Source organism: Protopterus annectens, chromosome 11.part0 (assembly GCF_019279795.1).
Source record: "Protopterus annectens isolate FY-2018-M chromosome 11.part0, PAN1.0, whole genome shotgun sequence".
Taxonomy (NCBI): Eukaryota; Metazoa; Chordata; order Ceratodontiformes; family Protopteridae; genus Protopterus; species Protopterus annectens.
Window position 1 is genome coordinate 1,453,052,388 of NC_056745.1, and position 25,047 is coordinate 1,453,077,434.

At 37.9% G+C, this 25,047-nt stretch overlaps 1 protein-coding gene across 1 annotated transcript in view; it reads right to left on the reverse strand.

The window, feature by feature from the left end:
• LOC122815899 (alpha-aminoadipic semialdehyde synthase, mitochondrial-like) overlaps positions 1-25,047 on the reverse strand; it is a 1,132,937-nt gene that overhangs the window by 834,122 nt on the left and 273,768 nt on the right. The window contains exons 4-6 of the mRNA XM_044088745.1: positions 8,319-8,403; positions 8,164-8,231; positions 7,929-8,075 (exon numbers count right to left, since the gene is read on the reverse strand). Coding sequence (XP_043944680.1) covers positions 7,929-8,075; positions 8,164-8,231; positions 8,319-8,403 — 300 coding nt within the window. The remainder of the gene's footprint in view (positions 1-7,928; positions 8,076-8,163; positions 8,232-8,318; positions 8,404-25,047) is intronic.

Sequence of the window (25,047 nt, forward strand, 5' to 3'; positions counted from 1 at the left end):
TTTTTTGGTGTTGAACATTTTGATCCCATGTTAAGTGATGATGAGATCAAGTATGTTTTCTCCTCTTGTGGGGATGGTGACTAGTTGTTCCATGGCATTTGAGTTTATGAACTCCAGGAATCTTTGGGTTAGAGTGTTCGGGCTTGAGTAGTGTTCCCAGTCTATATTAGGGTAGTTGAAGTCACCTAGTATGATGGTGTTTGTAGATACATTTATCCCCTCCAATGTTTTCAGGAAGGCCATGTGAGGTTCCTGAGTTTGAGAAGGTGGCCTGTAACATGCTACAAATTGCAGAGCAGTCTTGCCTATGGTTAATTGCACCTGGATGGTCTCCGATGCATCGTGCTTTGCCACCAACCTTGAGGTGTGGGTGTCCTTTATGAATATGGACACCCTCCCTCCTTTCTTGGTGTTGTCCGGATTTTGGGGCCGGAACGCATGATATGAGGTGAAACCTGTTAGTGCTGGGGTGCTCTCAGGAGCCTTGAACCAGGTTTCTGTCACAGCACAGACATCGATGTTCTCCATATTGAGAAGGGCCTCGAGTGCGTGCATCTTGAGATTGAGACTTCTGGCATTGAGCAGCATTACCCTTAGTTTTTTCCTTTTTGGTGTTCTAGGGTGGTAGGTTTAGAACTTGAGGCTTGGCTAAAAAGGGCACTATGGGGTGTAGAGCCTTTGCCAATATCCGAGGTAGGGGTGACAGGTGCAAGCCGTCCCTTACCGCGGCAGCGGTGGCTTGTCCAGCATGTCATCCCAGGCAGACAGACATTGGATCCCCTTTGAATGACACCAGAATTTAAGCCAATTATTAAAGCTGATCATCTTATCACTGTATTGTGGCATAATTCTAGGTGAAGGTAGGATACTGCTCAAGGACAGGGTCATACCTGCCTGGGCTACATAATCAGAGAGCTCCTCGATGTCCCTTTTCATGTAGTCCAAGGAGGTACGTCTCAGGTCGTTGACACCAGCATGGACAATGACTGAGTCGTACTTGTACCTGATGTTGAGAGACCTGAGTGCTTGTGTTATGTGCTGTAGTCGTAGTTGAACCGGGACTGCATTCACGTTGGCCGGATGCTGTAACCACTATACTTTTGGTGTTCTGACTCATTTATATGCATACCCATAGTACATAGCTACATTAACATATGCCTCACCGCTTCACTTATGACACAGGCATCCATTCTCCTGCTGGGAAAAATGCGGTACTACATGTTACACATTCCTTATTCCCTACTGCTCTGGACCCAAGCTGCATATTTAATCACTGCAGGGATATTCAGAACCCCAAGGCTTATAGTCCTGACACATACAGGTCTTTAATTGTCAGGGTGTTCATGTGGTGATCTGGGTTTAGGCTTGTCTGCCTGGTGAACGGAACTGCCCTGACCATGTTCAAATGTCAGACAAAGCACATGGACAGGGTTTGTCCATTTTAAACATTTTATCTGTGTTTACAGACATAGGTGTTTGGGCACCTGTCAGCAGCTTATAATGTTGGCAATGTATAATATGGGTGGGGGTGGTTACAATACATAATCCACGGTGAGTGGTGTTCCCATTCACATTTGACTATTTCCTGTATTCATTCATACGAGGATTATTATTTTGCACATGACTTGACTATGACTACAGGTATGCAGTAGTACAGTCAACATATGTGAAGGTTTGTTACAGTATAAATGTGCGGACCTCTGTAATACTCGGGGACTACCCCACATCCTTCACAACATTTCATGCTAATGTACATACTATTATTCTGTGAACTTTCGAAGTTTGTGAGAGCAGTAATTACATCTGTCCCCATTTGTCCACCCATCCTTTTAGGCTTTGTCCAGATTTTGTTGCTGTAATAGGTTGAGAGGTGGTGTCGGTATGTGATTGAGTTGAATATATACTGTCGATTATTCAGTGGGGAGTAGGGTTACCACCTGTTCCTCTTTGCGAGGCGAAGTCCCACTTTGGACAGTTGTGTCCTGCAATGAAACCTAAGACATGGCAAATGTCCTGTGATTTTAAGACAACAGTATATTTCTTATTTTCTTTACTAGTTGCATGATACAGGTATTTTGTATCTGGAACACATCACTATTATTTGGGATAGCATAAGCTATTCAGATGCTATGAAATAAGCTTTTATCTTGGCATACAAGTGTAATTCTGTCCTTTGCACTGGCCGGGGGTATGTTTTATCCTGCAAATTCTCACGTTTCTACAACGGATGTCCCACCTTGGGCATCTGAACAGGTGGCAACCCTAGTGGGGAGACCTGCATGGTGGACAGCTGTTCCATCCTGCGTAGTATGTTTTGCATGTCTGTCTAGAAACTGAACAGTACCATGACTACACATACATGTTTTGTCCAGATGTGTACAGTACTCGACACCGTGGCGTGTAAACAACTCTGAGGTTTCAACAGGTTACTTATCCCATGCGGGATGTACACACATTTTGCCGAAACATGAACGCATGGGCATTTGGATTTACGTAACTGTGATGGGATGTTTACAAACGTGGGATACATATTTGCAATCCTGACACTGCCTAGGATGATACTTCCTACTACATATGGGGAATACTCGCTATGTGTAGGTGTACGGCTGCGCAAGGCTGGTAGCTGGATTTGGTGGACATTCGGACATGGGTGCAGGTTATGTGCTATACAGGGGTTGTTGCGTATTGCATTTGCATGCATGGGTTCTGCTTTTGGATATCCCGGTTCCGCGTATAGCATCCTATGTGTATGTGCCGGTTACGTTCCTGTTCATGTGTATAGCACATTTTAATATTCATATGTTTGTGTGTGTTTGGTATACAATTTGGACTGTCAGGTTTCTTTACGGTTGTTATATAGCCACAACTGCCCAGCTGTGTACTATCACTACCACTGTGGGACTGCTGGTGACCCTGCCCATGGGGCTAGACGTGTGTATTGGCGGCACGATGACATGATGCGCTTCACTTCCACTGGGTATAACTACTTACAGTGCAGTACATTATGGACACACGATTTTAAATATCATTTGTTCCATGGACGGAAACTCATATTGTGTTGCATGCATTTCTGTTTGGTTCTCCATTTTGTGTGGCCAGGAATTGTCTTGCATGCTTTGCATACGTTTCATTATCCACGGACACTGATAGGTGCGATTACTATTGCAGGCAGACTATAATATTCAGCAGTTTAGGTTGTTCATCGACAGCCGACATTGACACGCCTCCGGGCGCAGCTTAGTAACGCCCCATGCACTCGTGCACGTGTCCTATGCACGTGGATGTGGTGGCAGCGCACCTTCATTAATATGCATATGGCGCTACTACACCATATATATGCCGCACGGCCGGCGCAGGCCTTACACCGGCCTTGCACCGAGCTTCATGAATCCGGGGGGTTGTCTTTTTACCGCTATCACTGTCACAGAACAAACTTTCCTCCCAAAACTAAATATGATTTTTTTTTCACTATTATGTCTCCAGCTGCAATTTTTTGTGTTTATACAAACATGATAAACATCATACATCTTCCAAACACATCATAACAGTTTTACTTGCATGACTTCTTTTAAATATCACTAAGCATCTGACTTCATTTTTAACAATGTTAAATTTTAAAGGGATTATTAAAGCATTTACCTTTTCATTTTTGAAGTATTTTTTATTCTAACATTTTTTTCTTTTCTTTACCGTTACCTGTAGAATTTTTCCCTTGCTAATGTTCTTCGTTTCCATCCTCATTTTCATTCTGTGCCAAAACTTACTTATTTATCATCTATTGTATTCCATCTACGCAGACTAATTCACGTGTAGCGACATCTTTCACTATTACTCGCACCATTTGCTTTTGTTTGCTAATTGACAAAGCTTTTTGTTACAAATGTTTAATTTCCTACACCCTTTTTCCTTATCACTTTCATTTCATTTTAGGATTCTCATCAACATCACTTAAAAAATCACAGTCACATTTGTCCATCAGCTGCACAGACAGGTAGAAAAGGTGAAGGAGTGTCAGTCTATATCAACTACAAGCATAACTCTACATTGGTTAAACGGGATGATGTCCTGGAATTTATCTTTGTGCAAATCACCATAGACAAAGCCCCATACCATATCCTAGCAAGCTACAGGTGTCACCCTCTATGTCCCTAGAAGTTCATAGCTTGCACCTAGACCTACTGGAGACACTCACCATTAAACCAAATACCCTACTCATGGGGACTTTAATTAGCCCTCTCTCAACAGAGAAGCATACACTGCCTCAAACTTGCAGGCACAACGAATCCTAGACTTTAGTAACAGAAATACTCTTGACCAGATAGTGTGCACACCCACCAGATGTTCAGACATACTGGACCTGGCACTCACTAATATAGGAGGGCACTGCACTCCCCTCCCCCATTGTCATGTCCTTACTGGTGAGGTCAGACCACAAAGCTGTCTCCTTCAAAATAAAATCAAATCAGTAACCCCTGCAAACCCTGTAACAGTTAGGACCTATTCCAAAGCAAATTCCATCCTATTTAGTGATAGTTTGTCAAAATTCAATGCCCCTCTTAACCCCAAGTTCACAGCAATCTTTGCAGAATTGCTCACAGAGACCCTGTACAACCATGTAAATGGCTATATAGAGGCTGCTGTACCTACAAGAAGTAAGGCCAAGGCCAACTCAAAAAGACAAGTCACACTCATGGAATCTTAACCTTAATAGGGTATATAACAAAAGGGAGGAAGTCATGGCTAAAATTATGAACAGCAAGTCCCATAACGATAGGAGCTTTCTAATTAAACTAAACAGGAAACTAAGAGGACTAATTAAGTCCAACAAAAACAATTACAAGGTCAAGCCGCTCACATGAAGGCCTTCTACAGCTATGCCCAAAATCTCAGTGGCAGCACACAGCAATGTGCTGAACTGGTGGTCAGTGGTGCTACCTTCGCTTAGCAGCCTGACATAGCGAATTTGCTGGTTGGTAAATTTAGCTCAGACTTCATCCCCCATTCCCCCTACCCCTCCCCACAAGTACTAACAGGGAGTAGGTTTTGGCAGTGCTTGCTAAGGCCAAAAAAATAGCATCAATAGGCCCCAACAATACCCCAGAGTGCCTTTTAAATAGCTTGAAATGTGACCTATCAGAACCCCTTTGAGTCACTTTTCAATTATGGCCTGAAAACAGGCTTTGTACCTTGAAAATGAGGACTGCAGTAGTTATCAAACTTCACAAGGGTGAACCATAAACTGACCACAGAAACTACAGACCCCTTAGTGTGACTAGTCTAATATGCAAAGCCAAGGAAAGAATTAGGACCTCAACACACTTAATCATTTCCTTTCTTCATAATAACTTCTTCTTTCGGCTTTTCCTGGTTAGGGGTCACCACAGTGGATCACCTTGTCAGCTCATGATTGACAGTGGAGTTTTATGGTGTTGAGTTGCCAACCCAGTGCCCAACCTTCCACAGAAGGCACACATGCACACCCTTATGCCTAGGGCCAATTTAGAGTGTCCATTCAACCTACAGCATGTCTTTGGGAGGAAACCGGAGCAAACCCACCTGACCACAGGGAGAACATGCAGACTCTGCACAGAAGGCACCCCAGCTGAGGATCAAACTTAAGAACCTCTTGCTGTGGGACAGTAATGCTAACCGCTGCACCACCACAGCCACCCCCTTTTCTTTATAATAACTTCTTCTTCTTTTGGCTTTTCCCAGTTAGGGGTCACCACAGCGGATCATCTGTCCACTCATGATTGGCAGTGGAGTTTTACGGTGTCGAGTTGCCAGCCCAGCGCCCAACCTTACACAGAAGGCACACACATGCACACACTCACACCAAGGGCCAATTTAGAGTGTCCAATCCACCTACAGCATGTCTTTGGGATGTGGGAGGAAACCGGAGCACCTGGAGGAAACCCATGTGACTACAGGGAGGACATGCAGACTCCGCACAGAAGGCACCCCAACCGAGAATCGAACCACAGAACCTCTTGCTGTGAGGTGGTAATGCTAACCACTGCACCACCGCAGCCACCCCCTTTTCTTCATAATAACTATACTTGTTTTCACGCTCGGACATATTCACAGTACTCTTGCTTCATTCCAGAACCATCTATTACCCATTATTTTTGTAATGGTAAAAGCTGTTTGGCATTTTTCTGCACGATATTCCTTCATTTCACTTTCCATTATTCGTATTGCTCAAAACTGCAGTTAGTTTCTCTTTTCTTTTTCTTTTTTATTTCCATTATATTCACTCCTGTAGCAACATATTCGACTCACAAAAGGGGGTTTTATCTAAAGTCACAGAAAACCTTTCAGCCAAAGTTTATTTCACAGAATGACTCATCCCATCCTTAATACCAAATTCTCTCATACCAAATACTTGTTTATGGATTTAATTTTTTTTTGTCTGATTCATGTGACATCATTTTTTTAAATTACTGACTTCAAAGGCTTTCTGGCAGAATTTCTGTCTGCCGTATCTGCTGTATATGACCTCTGTGTGCCTTCAGACATACTTATGGCCATTTCATATAACAGCTGCTGTAAACAATTCTCTGTCTTGGCCATTACTGCACCCTCATACCACTCGTGATGATGGACAGCTCCTACTTACCCATACTTCACATCATATTACGTAAAAAAAGTCTTCTCGGCTCACCTTCTGAACCACAAACATTCAGTTCCTTTCTCTCTGAGTTCACCTCTGCAGGAAAACAGAGATCCAGTGCAATGGACCATTAAAACTGTCATCTCATCATGATCTCATCATGATCTCATCATGCCTCTTCTTTGTTAGTCAAACTTCTCACAACACTGTCATCTAGACATCTGTCCGAAAGTACATTTATTACTGACTGCAATGTGACCATCTCAGCAGCATATATAATATCATCCATTAGCTGCCTGTCAGCACTCACAGAGGTAGTAGCTGCCTTCTCTTACACCCTTGACATCAGCACTCACAGAGGTAGTAGCTGCCTTCTCTTACACCCTTGACATCAGCACTCACAGAGGTAGTAGCTGCCTTCTCTTACACCCTTGACAGCAGCACTCACAGAGGTAGTAGCTGCCTTCTCTTACACCCTTGACATCAGCACTCACAGAGGTAGTAGCTGCCTTCTCTTACACCTTTGACAGCAGCACTCACAGAGGTAGTAGCTGCCTTCTACCACACCCTTGACATTTCTCTTTCCATCTTTCTTTAGGAATTGGGTGGTCTAGACACCCCCCCCCAACAAAAACAGTAGGGAATTAATTGCAAATCAGTATTGTGCTAAGTCAAAATCTTGGTTATTTTAGATGTACGTATTTGGGATTAGCATTTGTTTTCTGGTATGAAGAGTTTAGGAAGGTTCAGGAACTTTTTTTCGTGATTGGTGATTAAATGGAAGCTCACTGTGACAGAGTCTGAGAATCTGTTCTTTAGAGTTACTGCTAGGAAATGTAATTTTTGAATTAAATGCATTGTAGTCTGTAATTGTTATGAAAAAAAAATGTGGAAACTGGTTTAAAATGAAATTATCAAGTTTTGCTGTAAAGGCATCTGCCCACACCATATACAGGATGTTAGATTAGTGTTGTACCTAATACTGCAGGCACAAACTCTGCCTTTTTTTCTTCTTATGGCACAGCTGCAAATCCATGAGAATTAAAAACCGTAACACTGGCCTTCAAAAGATCACAGCAGGGGGCTAGAAAGAAAAGCGCCTTGTCATTTATTATGTTCTAGCTAGTCTGGGACAAAACATCTCTGGATGCACTTTTAATAGGCTAACCATTTGTGTAACCATTAACAGCTCTAAGCTTATTAAGGAAACCAATAAATCAAGGTGACAATTTCAAAGGTATGTTTGTGGTAAACTTGCAGGAATTAGATAAGCTGTGAAAAGTTTTTTCCTGAAGTGGTACAGTGCATTTCTTACCTTAGAAACATTTCCAGTGCCAGTAAACACAAATGTCAGAGGTCCAATTGATTTTGGCATCAAACCCAGTGCAATTTCATAACCAGCATCTCGCACTGCTTGAATAGCCTGACTGCTGTTCCTGTAGTTGTGAGCCATGCCGATATGCTACAATGAAAACAAAGACAGGCACCCATGAAAAGCAGATTATAACATGTACCAGTCAACAAATCAAAATTGTTCTCACAGTACTTACCATAAATGGTGTATTATGCCCCAGGGCAAGGAGGCGTAAACCCAGTCCATGCAATATGTCAATCATCCCTGATACAGAAATATAGCAGATTAATAACCCTTATGTTTAAACTACACGGATTAAAACATCTGCTTCTGTAATAAGATTCTGCTTACCTGCCATACCTGCCCACAGTCCTGAAGCTACAACTTTCAGGCCTTTCTGATCAACCATCTTCTCATAATCTATAAGGCGGATTTCCTGTATTAAAGTAAATGACATGATTTGTGAATAACTGCACCTCTCAACCTCTAAGCAAAAGAAATCTGGACAAAGCCTAAACTAATTGGGGAGGGGGGGGGGACAAAGACCCAAACAGCACGAGAAGTAAACATGATAATGTAATCCAGACATACAAAACATTAAATATTATTAAATATTGCTCTTATAAACTTAGAAAATTAGTAGAATAACGCATTTTGTGTTAGAATGCATTTTCTGAAGGATATGTCGTCTGCAGCTCAAATGTTTGACGTTATTTAGTGACTTAATTCCTCAGTGATCTAATCTGCCAGAAAACCACAGATTTTATGAGGAACAAACCAAAAATATGAAACAAAAATCTGGACAGTTGAGAGGTATGCTTATGGCTTTAGTCACTTATGACAATGTGCCTTTACTACAAAATGCCTAATGAATAATATGTTGTAAAGGTGATACCCCCACTGGGGTAAAGCACCCCTAATCATAGCCGGCTTTAGGCACCAGTGAACCCTGTGGTCTCGGCCCCCTGTTCCTGGGGAGGCCCCAACTACCGCAAGTTATCTTATCTTGGTATAGTCTAACATGTCTGTCAAATCATTAAAAGCTAGTACAGCAATCGTGTATACTTAATAAATCAGGTGAATAATAACTCCTATTTATATCTCCTTTAAAATTCAAAAATATCTCCGGTTATAGTAAAACTGTTTTGTCAAGTAACAGGCTTCACAATTCCATTAAATATTTTACCACTCACATAGTGCCCCTGGCTTAGTTACACCCTCCTGGTGGACATTCTCTCCACTGAACCTAACAACATAGCCAGCTTTAGGTACCTACAATACCTGTGGCTGCAAGTGCCCCCCCCCTAATCATCCTTGACTGTGGGGGTAGCCCCCAAAAGCTGCTGCTGGTTAGGGAAAATGAGGAGAAAAATGTATTACTTTTCTGATAATGCCCTTTAACCTGAGCATGGCTGTGTCATGATCCTGTTAAAATAAAGCTGATAATGACCATGAGCAAAGTACGCACTAGAGAGATCAGCAGCCCAGAGTGACTGATCTCAGTATAAACCTTGGATTTTAAGAAGAGCTGATACTTCTGATTTTCAGAGATGGTCTTCTCTTTTAGGGAGCTTTACAAATACTGGCACAACACCATATATTGTAACTCTCATCTTCTTTGCTGTAGAATTTTGCAAAATGTCAAAATAATAGCAGAATAAAGTCTCAAAATCAGGAACATGTTTTAAATATTACTCTAAATAATTTAAAAAGTTAATACAATATCACTTTTTGCAGCAACATGCATTTTTTGCATAATAAGAAGTATATAATTTTATCTGGATATATTGCCTGTCAACAGCATATTAAACTTTTTTACAAAGGAGAGAGCAAAACTGAGGCAAAATCAGGAAAGGTCTGTGAAATATGTGACAGGTAGCCATTGCACCTCAGTGAGGTAAATAAAAGTGACTCACCCCTGCTGCTGTTTGATGACTGCTAAACAGCAGTCACTGATCTGGTGTTTAACAGTGTACCAGTGTTGCACAATGTATTGCTATTTGCTGCAGGGTTATTACTTCTTTAATTTTCATCACAGTCAAACTTTAGAAGTGTGCACAGGAGATTATAGCTTGTGTTTAGGCTGGGGACAGTGTAGTCATTGTTTCTTTTACTTTTCTCACACACCCCAGAGGTGTACAAAGATATTTACTATAGCTTGCGTAGGGTTAGTGTAGTGTTGAGTATTTTTTTCACACACCCCAGAGGTGTACAACGACATTTACTATAGCTTGTGTAGGGTTAGTGTAGTGTTGAGTATTTTTTTCACACACCCCAGAGGTGTACAAAGACATTTACTATAGCTTGCGTATGGTTAGTGTAGTGTTGAGTACTTTTCTCACACACCCCAGAGGTGTACAAAGACATTTACTATAGCTTGCGTAGGGTTAGTGTAGTGTTGAGTACTTTTCTCACACACCCCAGAGGTGTACAAAGACATTTACTATACCTTGTGTAGGGTTAGTGTAGTGTTGAGTACTTTTCTCACACACCCCAGAGGTGTACAAAGACATTTACTATAGCTTGCGCAGCGTTAGTGTAGTGTCGAGTAGCAACTAAGTAGAATACATTAAATTACATTTTACTGTAATCATTATTTTTTTACTTCCCTCACAATCACACATCTAGCAAGTATACAGGTGGCTGCCTTTGGGGGTTAGGGGGTGAGGAGTGATTAGTGAGGAGACATGCCATGTATATGCTAGCCAGCAGTCACTTGAAATGCATGACTGCGGCAATTTGAACCTCTGCCTTTACTACAGTCTAACATCAGAGGGATGCATAGGCAGTGACTGACTTTTTTGTGGAAGTTAGGGAGGCAGGCAGCATTCCCAGATAGGACTTGTATTGTGTATCCTCACAACAACTGGCTTGTTAGTTTATTGTTAGCTACTATTTTGTCAGATTTGAACATTAAGCCTTTGGCACAACTTGTGTCTTCCTTGAAAGAAAATAAATAAATAAATGAATGAATGAATGAATGAATGAATGAATGAATAAAGACCAAAATTATTTTCTTACTCATGACTATTGTTTAGGCCACCATTGTATTAAAGATGGTGTATTTAAAGGATACAAGGAAAACTAAACCTGAAAAGAAACTCTATGAATTTCTTTCCTTAATCATAGTTTCTTTTCAAGCCATCATCAGATGAAAAGGTTGTATAAAAAGGAAAAAAAAACTTTAAAATGCACTGTGGAGCATATAGAAACTTATGTTTTTTTTAAAAAAGCTGAAGAGTAAAGCAAAATGTGAGGAGAAGAATAAAAAAGTAATGTGTGTGGTCTGCTGCACCCAAGATGGCAGGAAACAGAGCGGGGCACTGCAGGATGTGTGCATGTGCGACTATGTGAGGGGTGCTAAAATAGTAGGGAGTGCTTAGGGCACCATTTCACTTAAGCCTAGCCCTGTACATAGAGTTGCTGTAATGCAGCACTGTTGCAACTAAATGCCAGTAACTGTAAATGTCCCTTTGTGAGATGGGCCAACATAGTGTGGTATATAGGCCTGCTGTTATGTAAGAGTATTGTAGCTACAGGTCAGTATGTGCTACATTGCAACAACTGTATGTACAGGGCTAGAACTAAAGGGTTGATTAGGTGGGGTGGCAGTGACAGGGTAAGACATAGACTGGAAGTGCCCAAGGGGCCTGCATCTTCACATTTGCTGGGGGGCCCCAAATTCCTAGCACCAGCCCTGCCCCTAATGGACATAATTTGTTGCTTACCATTGTACTGTATAACTTAATTTCAGAGTGCACAGTAGGGTTTGGAACACACGTTATTCCTGCTGAGTGGCAGGTATAATTTGTCTTTGTTGACCAGGAAAGTCTGACTGGGCAGAGCCCATTTTCAGCGGAGGCCCAGGGGAGAAAAGCTTTACCACAGCACATTTATATTAACAAGTGAATTTCAAACAGTTCTCAGAAGAACAACAGTTACATTTCTCATGAAACAATAAAAAATAATTACAAGACAGGTATATACAGTGAAATATTTACATCAACAATTGTAAATCTATACAGTTGTTCCAGCTGTAAACTATAGCAGAAGTAAATAGATTGATACTGCAGAAGTGAAACATTATTGTAAAGAAGTTTAGTGTTCGTTCATTTCAGTAATGAAAGGTTTGCAAGGAATTTAAGATATGCAATGAAGTTAGTTATAAAATTTTATAGGAAGGGAGATTTTAGTATTGCATAGGTTTGTAAAGAGTTGAAGAGATAAAATGAAGTAAGTTATAAAATAATGTAGGAGAGGATGGAAGATGTTAGTATTATATAGGAAGATAGTGGTAATAGCATAAGACAGAGGGCATGGTATAGGATTGTTTCTACTTAGGCTGTTCCAAATTGGTGTTATCTAGAAAGCTTATAACTTTGGTAACAATTGTAGCAGCAGTGTAATCATACTATCATTTTTTTCCCATGCTCATCTACTGCACATAGGTTCATGGGTAGGTACGAGGCTATCGGCCCAAGGGCCTAAGTAAGCCTAGCCAATAAGGTTCCCTGGCTTATGTCACCCAAGAAAGTTAATTTTCTGTGTCCCTGTCGAGCAGAGCCACAGAAGTGATCCCTGGGGTGTATTTCCTATTTCCCATCCACTCATAAAGATTGTTCTTGAATAGTGCTAATGAGGAACTTTGTTTGATATAGATGGCCAGCTTGTTCCAGAGTATAGGAAGTCTCTGGGACAGGAATCTATCCCTCCAGCATTTCCTGTTTATTGTGGTGACAAGGTTTAGGTCCCTAGAGCATGTAGCCTGGAGGGATTGGGATTTCTTTAGGTGTAGCATGTCCGACAGCTCTGGGTTTAACATAGCTTTATATGTTAGGCAGATATTTCCTCAGAGTAGGCAATATGCTATAGAGTAAAGCTGGAGTTTTTTGAGACGGTCAGTGTAGGGCATCTGTTTGAGGCCAGTAATCCTCTTTGTGAGGTACTTCTATGGCCTTTCCAGCTGCTGCAGATGTCTTGTGAGGTACGTTCCAAAAGGGGCATTGTACTCTATAATGGGTCTAATGAGTGCCGAGTAGAGGGGAACTATGACCTCTTTTTCTTGGATGAGAACTCTTTTGTGATGAGGTGTGCCACATAGAAGGATTTCCTGACTACTGTGGTGATGTGATTATCAAAGGAGAGAATACTGTTCACCTGGGTCTCAAGGTCTCTTGTCACACATTCTGCATTAAGTAGACTGCCGTTTATGTGGTAGTTCATGGGTACAGAGTTTTTACCAAAGGGAATGACAATGCACTTTTTGGCACTGAGCTTAAGGCCATGCCTCTGACACCAGGCATCTGTCTCAGTGAGTCCCTTCTGTAGGATGTCCACATCATTTGGGGACTCGACTATGGCTCCCAGTTTGCAGTCATCTGCGACCTTCATTAGCCAGAGGCCTTCTGTGTTAGCCTGTACTTCGGAGAACTAGATACCAAACAGGAGAGGTCCCAGGACTGAACCCTTTGGTACTCCACTTGTCACTGGTTTGAAGTCAGATTTGGAGTCTGCAACTTTTACAGTGTGGGTTCTGTCAGTGAGCCAGCTGGCAACCCATTTTGTGACGTAGGGATTTATACCTAGTTTAGTGAGTTTAGCTATAATTTCAGAATGGGGAATGGTGTCAAAAGCAAAGCACCCTGAACCACTGCTAGGTAGGCACACAAATTTATTAAGCCGAACAGTTCACTCGAAAAAATAACGCTGAATCAAATCACCATACGTTTTCGTCCACAACTTCATCAGATTACACCTTTGTTGTGGACGAAAACGTATGGTGATTTGATTCAGCGTTATTTTTTCGAGTGAACTGTTCGGCTTAATAAATTTGTGTGCCTACCTAGCAGTGGTTCAGGGTGCTTTGTTTCTGCTTACTGGTTTGTTCTGCATCCTCCTTTTTTTGGTTAATGGTGTCAAAAGCCTTGGCGAGGTCAAGATAGGCTGTGTGAATCACCTTACCCTCATCTACGGCTTTGATGACTGCTTCAAAGAAGTCGATCAGGTTCAGAAGGCATGATCTGCCTTTCACAAACCCGAACTGGGTGGGGTCCAAAGTCTGGAGGTTACCAATGTCTTTGTTTATGAGTTCCATGATGATACACTCCATGGCCTTGCAGACCAGGCTCATCAGGCTAATAGGGTGATAGTTCCCAGGATCAGTGGTGGCTCCCCCTTTGTGGAGTGGGATAACTGTTGCTGTGCACCATTCAATGGGCACAAAGCCTGACATGAGACTATGATTGAACATAGTGCTTAAGTGGGGAGCCAGTTCGTTCTGAAGTTCATGTAAAACGTAGCCTGTGATGTTGTCTAGTCCCATGGATGCTTAGTTTTTGGTTTTAGAGAGTGCAGCTTTTACCTGCATAGATGTGATTACAGGGACTCTGCATTCTTCCTGTATAGATATGGGCCCTTTAGGGGGTGAGAGGGGGGAAAAGTTAGCACTGAACCTGTCTGCCAGGATGTTGGCAATATCAGTTGGTTCTGTAATTTTCATGCCAAGCAGTGCTGTAACTCAGAGTAGATCTGGGTGGTGCCATTGAGATTCTTGACATAGCTATAGAATGTTATAAAATAAAACTCCCAAACTGATAAAACAACCAGTGAAAAAAACAAAATGTACTAAGAAAAAACAATAACACCGGTTGTAACAAGGCTAAAAACAAGCATTTAATGGAGTAAGCGCTTTTACGGATACACTGCTTCTTCAGACTACAATCAAACAAACAGCATCACATTTAAACGCTAAAACAATCAAACTAATTATGACATCATACTATTAGAACATAGCTTACTTAAAGGAACACAGTATAAAATCAATGCTTCAGTGGCTTTGCCTTGAAAAAGGAATTAAGTGAAACCATGTTGTTCAAGCCCGGAGGCTTGTCTGCATGGAATCGAAAATCCATTCTTTTCAACTAGTTCAGTAGCATTTTTAAAATCTCAAAAATGAGTGGAACAACTCTTAACACAACCAATAATCCAAAGAAAGTTGTTGACGAGGCAAACCAAACACGAATTGAGTCCCAAAATGATAGTAGTTTATTCAGATACAGCGCAACAAAATTAACGCTCTTCTAAATCAAATCATGCGTTTTCGTCCCAATGATTAGGACTTCATCAGATACACTTCTACCTTGCCATTACATCTTATATACCAATTTAGTAACTAATTATCCTATAAAAACAGGCTCTATTAATTCAAACTAACAAATCATTTTCAAGCTACCTCATGAATATTTATTAGCATAATGAATATGTATTATTAAAAAAACCTTCGTTTATTTCGTAGTATCTTTCAAAACATTGTAATATGAATTGTGAATACCTATAGCCATGTAAACTATTAAAATCAAATTATAATTCAAAGTATTACATCCTTTATGTCTCTAACTACAAATGTTATACTGAATATGTGTTCTAACTTATGTGACAGACCACCCTCTAGTGTACAAAACTTGCAAAACACCTCAAACATTAAATGTTCCTAAAAGAACCTTATTTTGACAAACCATATTTAAAATATGTTATTATGCATATATATATATATATCTATATATTTATAAAAATTAAATATATGAATATTATAAATATTATAAATAATAAATATTATAAATATTTAAAATACTGGTGATGTTATGAATATATATAACATATAACTACATTTTAGATATAAATCATTATAAATACATATTAAAATTTGATAAATTCATATATATGTGAAAAAAATTTTTTAAGAATATTTTTAAAAAAATATTTTTTAAAATTAAACCTATGATTAGGTAAGAAATGTGTAAAAAAGTCATACATTATTATACTTTAGCTTTAATAAGGGTCCTATGGAAATAGTCTCATTTAAACCAGGCTTCCTACTAGCATCAAGGAAAACCTGCCACCACAATTCTCTACTTTCTAATCTTTCTTCCCATGGACCCCCTCTAAAGTCTGGTTTTACCTGTTCTAACACAAAGAATAAATAATCAGCTCCTTCACAACTTTTAAAATGTTTGTAAAGTGCATTTGTTTCCCTGGCCTTACTGATATCATATAAGTGTTCGTAAATACGTCTTCTGAACACCCTCTCAGTTTTGCCAATATAAAATGCCTGGCATTGTTGACAAATGGATATATAGACCACCCTTTGTGTATTACAGTTATAAGAGTCCTTACTTCTTATGTTTTTTTTTCTACTCTCTAAAAATAACTCATCTTTATTCATTACATAAGGACATTGAGAGCATTTCCCACACTTTGATGTCCCTGTTCTAATGTTACCATCCTTTTTATAATAATTTGAACCTTCCAGTTTTTTTCTAATATTAGGTGGATTCCTATATGTTATATAGGGTTTTATCTTTTTAATTTCATCCAGGTCAGATAATGATGAAATTTTTTCCCATTCTTTCTTAAATATACTTTTTATATTTTTGTTGAAATTATTAAATTCAACCACCAATCTCTTTTTAAATAATTCATCATTCTTTCCTGTGTTAGTCTCTTCAACCTTTTCACTTTCTGTTTGACCCTTTATAGGCTGAAATTTAGTCAGTCTCCCTATCTCCACTTCTTTCCTAATCTCTGAAACCAATTCTTTAGGGTAACCTCTCTCTAAAAACATAATTTCCAACTTATTACATTCTTTAATAAAATCCAACTACCCACTCGTCATCCTAGATCCTCTCACTAACTGACCTTTTATAATATTTTTCTTACAATGTGGAGGATGAGAGCTGTCATAGTGGAGGTAAGAATTAACATATGTATTCTTTCTATATACCCTAGTTTCAAACTGATTATCTTTCTTTAAAATTTCAATATCCAAATAATTAATAAATTAATTATTAATAACATATGTAAAACTCAAAAAATTAGTTGTGGAGCTGATGTATTTCATAAATTCTAAAAATTTTTCTTCTCCCCCTATCCAAAATAAAATAATATCATCAAGAAATCTGTGATAAAGTGTCCAAAATTGTTTGTAATTGGAATGTAATATATATTTCTCCTCCCATTTGGAAAGGACTATATTATGAGCAAAGGTGGGTGCACATGCAGCCCCCATGGACACTCCCTGATTTTGCTGATAGTATTCCCCATTAAAGGTTAAATAATTATTCTTGAGTATAATGTCCATTAACGTAACTATAGTGATTTTCTCTTCAGTGACAATTGTTCATCACCAAAACCATATCTTCAAAATATTCCATCCAACTTCTATGTGAGGGATACTGAGGTAAATAAATCTATTATATCAATTATAACAAATAAAATATCTTTTCTATATATTTCTGGTGTAAGAATCCTTAAAAATCCCATGAGTCCTTCAAAATAAGTCTTTTATTAACCCATATATGTTTTATTTTTACAGTCAACATATTTAGCCAGAGGTACCCGCTTTTGCACCTTCATGTTGTAAACAATGGGTCTAAAAGGAGGGTCATTCTTGGTTTTATGAATTTTGGGTATCCCAAATATTGTGGTATCCTAGGTTTTTTGACTTCCAGAAACTCTAAATATCCTTTACTTGTCAATCACTTTTTCTATAACAAGATCTTCTAATAGAATGTCTATTTTCTTATAAGCTACTAACATTTCATCCCTTGGAAACCACTGAATATTTATTTCATCATCATTTAATATGTCAAACATTTTTTGCTTCGTAATCAGTCCTGTCCATGATGACTATTCCCCCACCCTTATCTGGCGGTTCTTTCATAATCTTTATCTTGGGGTTTCCTTTAGTAGTTCTTCCAATAACTTATATTCACTTTCTTTCAAATTTTCTGTCCTATGCTGCCCGACTGAAAGAACTCAGCTCTATTCAGTTGCTTACCGCTTGCTCAGAGGTGACCGTTGCCTAACATACAAGGCCATGTCAAACCCAGATTTGATGAATATGCTTCACCTCAAACAATCTAGATCCATCAGAGCCACAAGGCGGGAGACTTAAACCTTGACACGGCTATTAATAGGACGTGCTGGAGGGATAGATTCATCACCCAAAGACTCCCTATGCTGTGGAACAAAATCCCGGTACATGTGAGGCAGAGCATCTCGCTGGCCTTGTTCAAGAGAAATCTTGACCAATGGATGGGAGATTGCAGATATACCCCAGGGATTACCTCAGTGTCACTGCTCGACAGAGGCACAGAAAAATAATGGGTATAGTTCCCCATACTAAAGGGGTGGCGTAAGCCACAAAACGATGGGCTAGGCTTGTAAATGCCCTCGGGCAGATAGCCTAGTATGAACCTATGAACCTATGAACCTATGATGATACACTTCATGGCCTTGCAGACCAGGCTCATCAGGCTAATAGGGTGATAGTTCCCAGGATCAGTGGTGGCTCCCCCTTTGTGGAGTGGGATAACTGTTGCTGTGCACCATTCAGTGGGCACAAAGCCTGACATGAGACTATGATTGAACATAGTGCTTAAGTGGGGAGCCAGTTCGTTCTGAAGTTCATGTAAAACGCAGCCTGGGATGTTGTCTAGTCCCATGGATGCTTAGTTTTTGGTTTTAGAGAGTGCAGCTTTTACCTGCATAGATGTGATTACAGGGACTCTGCATTCTTCTTGTATAGATATGGGCCCTTTAGGGGGTGAGAGGGGGGAAAAGTTAGCACTGAACCTGTCTGCCAGGATGTTGGCAATATCAGTTGGTTCTGTAATTTTCATGCCGTTGTGCTGTAACTCAGAGTAGATCTGGGTGGTGCCATTGAGATTCTTGACATAGCTATAGAATGTTATAAAATAAAACTCCCAAACTGATAAAACAACCAGTGAAAAAAACAAAATGTACTAAGAAAAAACAATAACACCAGTTGTAACAAGGCTAAAAACAAAAGCATTTAATGGAGTAAGCGCTTTTACGGATACACTGCTTCTTCAGACTACAATCAAACAAACAGCATCACATTTAAACGCTAAAACAATCAAACTAATTATGACATCATACTATTAGAACATAGCTTACTTAAAGGAACACAGTATAAAATCAATGCTTCAGTGGCTTTGCCTTGAAAAAGGAATTAAGTGAAACCATGTTGTTCAAGCCCGGAGGCTTGTCTGCATGGAATCGCAAAATCCATTCTTTTTCAACTAGTTCAGTAGCATTTTTAAAATCTCAAAAATGAGTGGAACAACTCTTAATACAACCAATAATCCAAAGAAAGTTGTTGACGAGGCAAACCAAACACGAATTGAGTCCCAAAATGATAGTAGTTTATTCAGATACAGCACAACAAAATTAACGCTCTTCTAAATCAAATCATGCGTTTTCGTCCCAATGATTAGGACTTCATCAGATACACTTCTACCTTGCCATTACATCTTATATACCAATTTAGTAACTAATTATCCTATAAAAACAGGCTCTATTAATTCAAACTAACAAATCATTTTCAAGCTACCTCATGAATATTTATTAGCATAATGAATATGTATTATTAAAAAAACCTTTGTTTATTTCGTAGTATCTTTAAAAACATTGTAATATGAATTGTGAATACCTATAGCCATGTAAACTATTAAAATCAAATTATAATTCAAAGTATTACATCCTTTATGTCTCTAACTACAAATGTTATACTGAATATGTGTTCTAACTTATGTGACAGACCACCCTCTAGTGTACAAAACTTGCAAAACACCTCAAACATTAAATGTTCCTAAAAGCACCTTATTTTGACAAATCATATTTAAAATATGTTATTATGCATATATATATATATATATATATCTATATATTTATAAAATTAAATATATGAATATTATAAATATTATAAATATTATAAATAATAAATATTATAAATATTTAAAATACTGGTGATGTTATGAATATATATAACATATAACTACATTTTAGATATAAATCATTATAAATACATATTAAAATTTGATAAATTCATATATATGTGAAAAACATTTTTTAAGAATATTTTTTAAAAAATATTTTTTAAAATTAAACCTATGATTAGGTAAGAAATGTGCAAAAAAGTCATACATTATTATACTTTAGCTTTAATAAGGGTCCTATGGAAATAGTCTCATTTAAACCAGGCTTCCTACTAGCATCAAGGAAAACCTGCCACCACAATTCTCTACTTTCTAATCTTTCTTCCCATGGACCCCCTCTAAAGTCTGGTTTTACCTGTTCTAACACAAAGAATAAATAATCAGCTCCTTCACAACTTTTAAAATGTTTGTAAAGTGCATTTGTTTCCCTGGCCTTACTGATATCATATAAGCGTTCGTAAATACGTCTTCTGAACACCCTCTCAGTTTTGCCAATATAAAATGCTTGGCATCGTTGACAAATGGATATATAGACCACCCCTTGTGTATTACAGTTATAAGAGTCCTTACTTCTTATGTTTTTTTTCTACTCTCTAAAAATAACTCATCTTTATTCATTACATAAGGACATTGAGAGCATTTTCTACACTTTGATGTTCCTATTCTAATATTGACTTCCTTTTTATAATAATTTAAACCTTCCAACTTTCTTCTAATATTAGGTGGATTCCTATATGTTATATAGGGTTCTATCTTTTTAATTTCATCCAAGTCAGATAATGATGAGAATTTTTCCCATTCTTTCTTAAATATACTTTTTATATTTTTATTAAAATTATTAAATTCAACCACCAATCTCTTTTTAAGTGGTTCATCATTCTTTCCTGTATTAGTCTCTTCAACCTTTTCACTTTCCATTTGACCCTTTATAGGTTGAAATTTAGTCGATCTCCCTATCTCCACTTCTTTCCTAATCCCTGTAACCAATTCTTTAGGGTAGCCTCTCTCTAAAAACATAACTTCCAATTTGTTACATTCTTCAATAAAATCTAACTCCCCACTCGTCATCCTAGATCCTCTCACAAACTGACCTTTTATAATAATTTTCTTACAATGTGGAGGATGAGAGCTGTCATAGTGGAGGTAAGAATTGACATATGCACTCTTTCTATATACCCTAGTTTCAAACTGATTATCATTCTTTAAAATTTCAACATCCAAATAGTTAATAAATTCATTATTCATAACATATGTAAAACTCAAAAAATTAGTAGTGGAGCTAATATATTTCATAAATTCTAAAAACTTTTCTTCTCCCCCTATCCAAAATAAAATAATATCATCAAGAAATCTGTAATAAAGTGTCCAAAATTGTTTGTAATTGGAATGTAATATATATTTCTCCTCCCATTTGGAAAGGACTATGTTGGCAAAGGTGGGTGCACATGCAGCCCCCATGGACACTCCTGATTTTTGCTGATAGTATTCCCCATTAAAGGTTAAATAATTATTCTTGAGTATAATGTCCATTAACGTAACTATAGTGATTTTCTCTTCTTGTGACAATTGTTCATCACCAAAAACCATATCTTCAAAATATTCCATCCCTTCTATGTGAGGGATACTGGTAAATAAATCTATTATATCAATTATAACAAATAAAATATCTTTTCTATATATTTCTGGTGTAAGAATCCTTAAAAAATCCCATGAGTCCTTCAAAATAGTCTTTTTATTAACCCATATATGTTTTGCTTTACAGTCAACATATTTAGCCAGAGGTACCGTTTTTGCACCTTCTGCTGTAACAATGGGTCTAAAAGGAGGGTCATTTTGGTTTTTATGAATTTTGGGTATCCCAAATATTGTGGGTATCCTAGGTTTTTTGACTTCCAGAAACTTAAATATCTTACTGTCAATCACTTTTTCTATAACAAGATCTTCTAATAGAATGTCTATTTTCTTATAAGCTACTAACATTTCATCCCTTGAAACCACTGAATATTTATTTTCATCATTTAATATGTCAAACATTTTTGCTTCGTAATCAGTCCTGTCCATGATGACTATTCCCCCACCCTTATCTGGTTTCATAATCCTTATCTTGGGGTTTCCTTGTAGTTCTTCCAATAACTTATATTCACTTTCTTTCAAATTTTTGCACATCGCTTTTATATTAATTTTTTCTCCTTCTTTCCTGATTTCTTTTTCCAAAACATTCTCAAAATTCTTTATTTGTGGAATCAATGGGGGGTTATATAACGAACTCCTAACTAATTGTGCTGGACAAGTATTATTTCTATTAAAACCTGCCCTAGATGTTAATACAGATAAATTAATTTTCCTCATAAATAATTTGATATCCAAAATAGTATTCGTAACATCACCTTGTTTTACTGGGTTGTATTTCAACCCCTTACTTAAAAGACTAAAATGTGTTTTGTTTAAAACCATATCACTAAAATTATATATAGTAAATCCATCGTAGGTGCTTTTAGTATGATTTTCTATGATAATCTCATGTTCACTCTCATTTATATTCGAAACAGGGAATGGGGTATCCATTAATGAAATCTCCACCCCCCCCCTTCTGAAAATTTCCCCCTCTATTCCATTTATGTTGTTCTTGTTCAGTTCTTTGCAATGGTGGAAATTCATCTTCATAACCATTTCCGTTCACTGTGAATTCAGTATTCCTTTTATTGTTAACCTGAAACCTATTTTTGTCATAATAAAATGCAGGTTTTAGGATAACTATTGTTTTCAGCATATTCTCTAAGGTCTCTATTTAGTTTCCCCATCTTTCGATGCAAAGTAACTACACATTTTGAATCAACATCTTTTCTAATACTGAAATATTTCTCTCTTTCCTCAGTAATATCAAAAATAAGATCATTTTTAATGCATGAATCCAGTTCATTAATTTCCTTATCTAACAAAATTAACTTTCTGTCATTTTCTTCAATGATCAGTTGAACAATATCCAGTCCACATCTATTAAATACTTTAATCAAACTCTGATGAAATATAGAGCCTACTTGAACATTGTTAGGGTATTTATGTACCCTTAGCCCCTTAGGGACTATTTCTTTAGCTAAACATTCATTTAAATACCCATTTTCAATAGTGAGCATTTTGTATTGTAACATTAACTTATACATTCTGTCCAACTTCATAGTATATGGTTCACCATCTGAACCCTTATAACCATTGTTTGTGTCCAAATGAAAGTGGTATTCTTGTTTCAACCACTCGTTAATGTTTATATAGTTCGTTTTGAGAGTACCTTGTTTGTTATGAGTCTTCGGTCTAGCCCCACTGTCAGGTATAGCACTATTTGTCGAAGTATTTGCTTCCTCTTCCGAATGTAGTATTTAAACGCTAAAACAATCAAACTAATTATGACATCATACTATTAGAACATAGCTTACTTAAAGGAACACAGTATAAAATCAATGCTTCAGTGGCTTTGCCTTGAAAAAGGAATTAAGTGAAACCATGTTGTTCAAGCCCGGAGGCTTGTCAGCATGGAATCACAAAATCCATTCTTTTTCAACTAGTTCAGTAGCATTTTTAAAATCTCCCCATCTCTTCTTAGCAGCTACAATCTGAAGAACTAAAAACTTAAACGTGTGGTCCATGCCTTCCTTCATGTTATACATAGCTAGTGCACTGTTTTCTTTCATATTCCTGATGTCCGTAAATGTTCTAGTATCCTGTCCTTAAGGCAACGATTCATTTTACCTATATAGAAAGAAAAACATTTAACACAGTAGCTAAAATAAATAACATTACAGTTCCTACAGTCAGCATAGATATTGGGGTCAATCTTAAAACCTAAACTGGTATGAGTAAAACATCTTCCAGTGTGTATATGTCTGCACGCCATACAGTTTCTGCATGCATAAGTACCTATTTTCTCTGATCTAGGAAACTTGGTAAAATCAACAGTTCTATAACACAAATGGCCTTTCAAGGGCCTATTATTGCGAAAGGTAAAATTTGTTTTTTCACCTATCACCCCTTTAAACTCTTCAACTGTAGACAGAATGTCCCATTTCTTATTAATAACCTCACATACCACATAATTGTCACTAGCAAAGGTTAAAGGCACCCTTAGCACATTGTTGGTGCTACGTCCAACATCATTCCTACTAACTTCCATCTGTAAGGGAACAATATTCTCATTATAATAAGGTTTACATCTATCATGCTTGGTACTCCAGGCCTCAAGAATACATTTATCAATGTCATACCCTTTATACCCTCTCTCAATTAATTCTGATTTAAGTTGGTCCAAAGCAAATTGCAGCTGGTTGTCATCATTATGTAGACGCATCATCCTAAAAACTTGTCCTTGTATAATATTCTGTTTCGTGTGTTTTGGATGCATACTATTATTGTGCAACATGTTATTCTTCCTCACTGGCTTCCTATACAAACTAGTCCCGATAGAGTCTAACCGCTGCTTGCTGACTTTAACATCAAGAAAATCTATTTCATTAGGAGAATATTTGTGTGTAAACCTCAGAAAACTTGTAGTCCCATTCAGATATACAATGAAATCAGTAAGAGCTTGTTCAGAACCCTGCCACAACAAAAAAAATATCGTCCACAAATCTTGTGTACCAGGCAATGGATCCACTAAACAGTTCACTAGAAAGTATATACTCATGTTCACATTTGACCAAAGAAAGGTTGGTGTAGCTATTGGCACACACAGTGCCCACAGCCACGCCAAACTTCTGTAAATAACATGTGTCCCCAAAAATAAAAACATTATCTAATACAATGTCAAGCAATGTACAAATCAACTGCACTTTATTATTCTCCACCCCCTTGTCACAAAGCAACTCCCTCACCTTCTCTATACCCCATTCATTGGGAATAACAGTACACAACAACTCAGTATCTAGATTCACAAAATAGCAACCATGCTCAACGTCTCTCCATTTGGAGCTCAGCATATTCAAAAAGGTCTTAGTATCTTTCAAAACTGTTGAACAACTATCCAAAATTGGATGTAAAATTTTCTCAATATATATGGAAAGGGGTTCTGTAGCTCATCCTTTACTAGAAACAATAGGGCACATTTGCAGATTTCTCAAGCCCTTATGTATTTTTGGTAACCCATATACTACAGGTATCACAGGATGTTCAACAGAAAAAAAAATTAAAGATGGACTCAAATATCATACCAGTGATCAAAAGATCAAATACTAAAAAGGATACTCTATCTATAATCCCTTTGACCATATTAATGGACATGCATTTGTATGTAT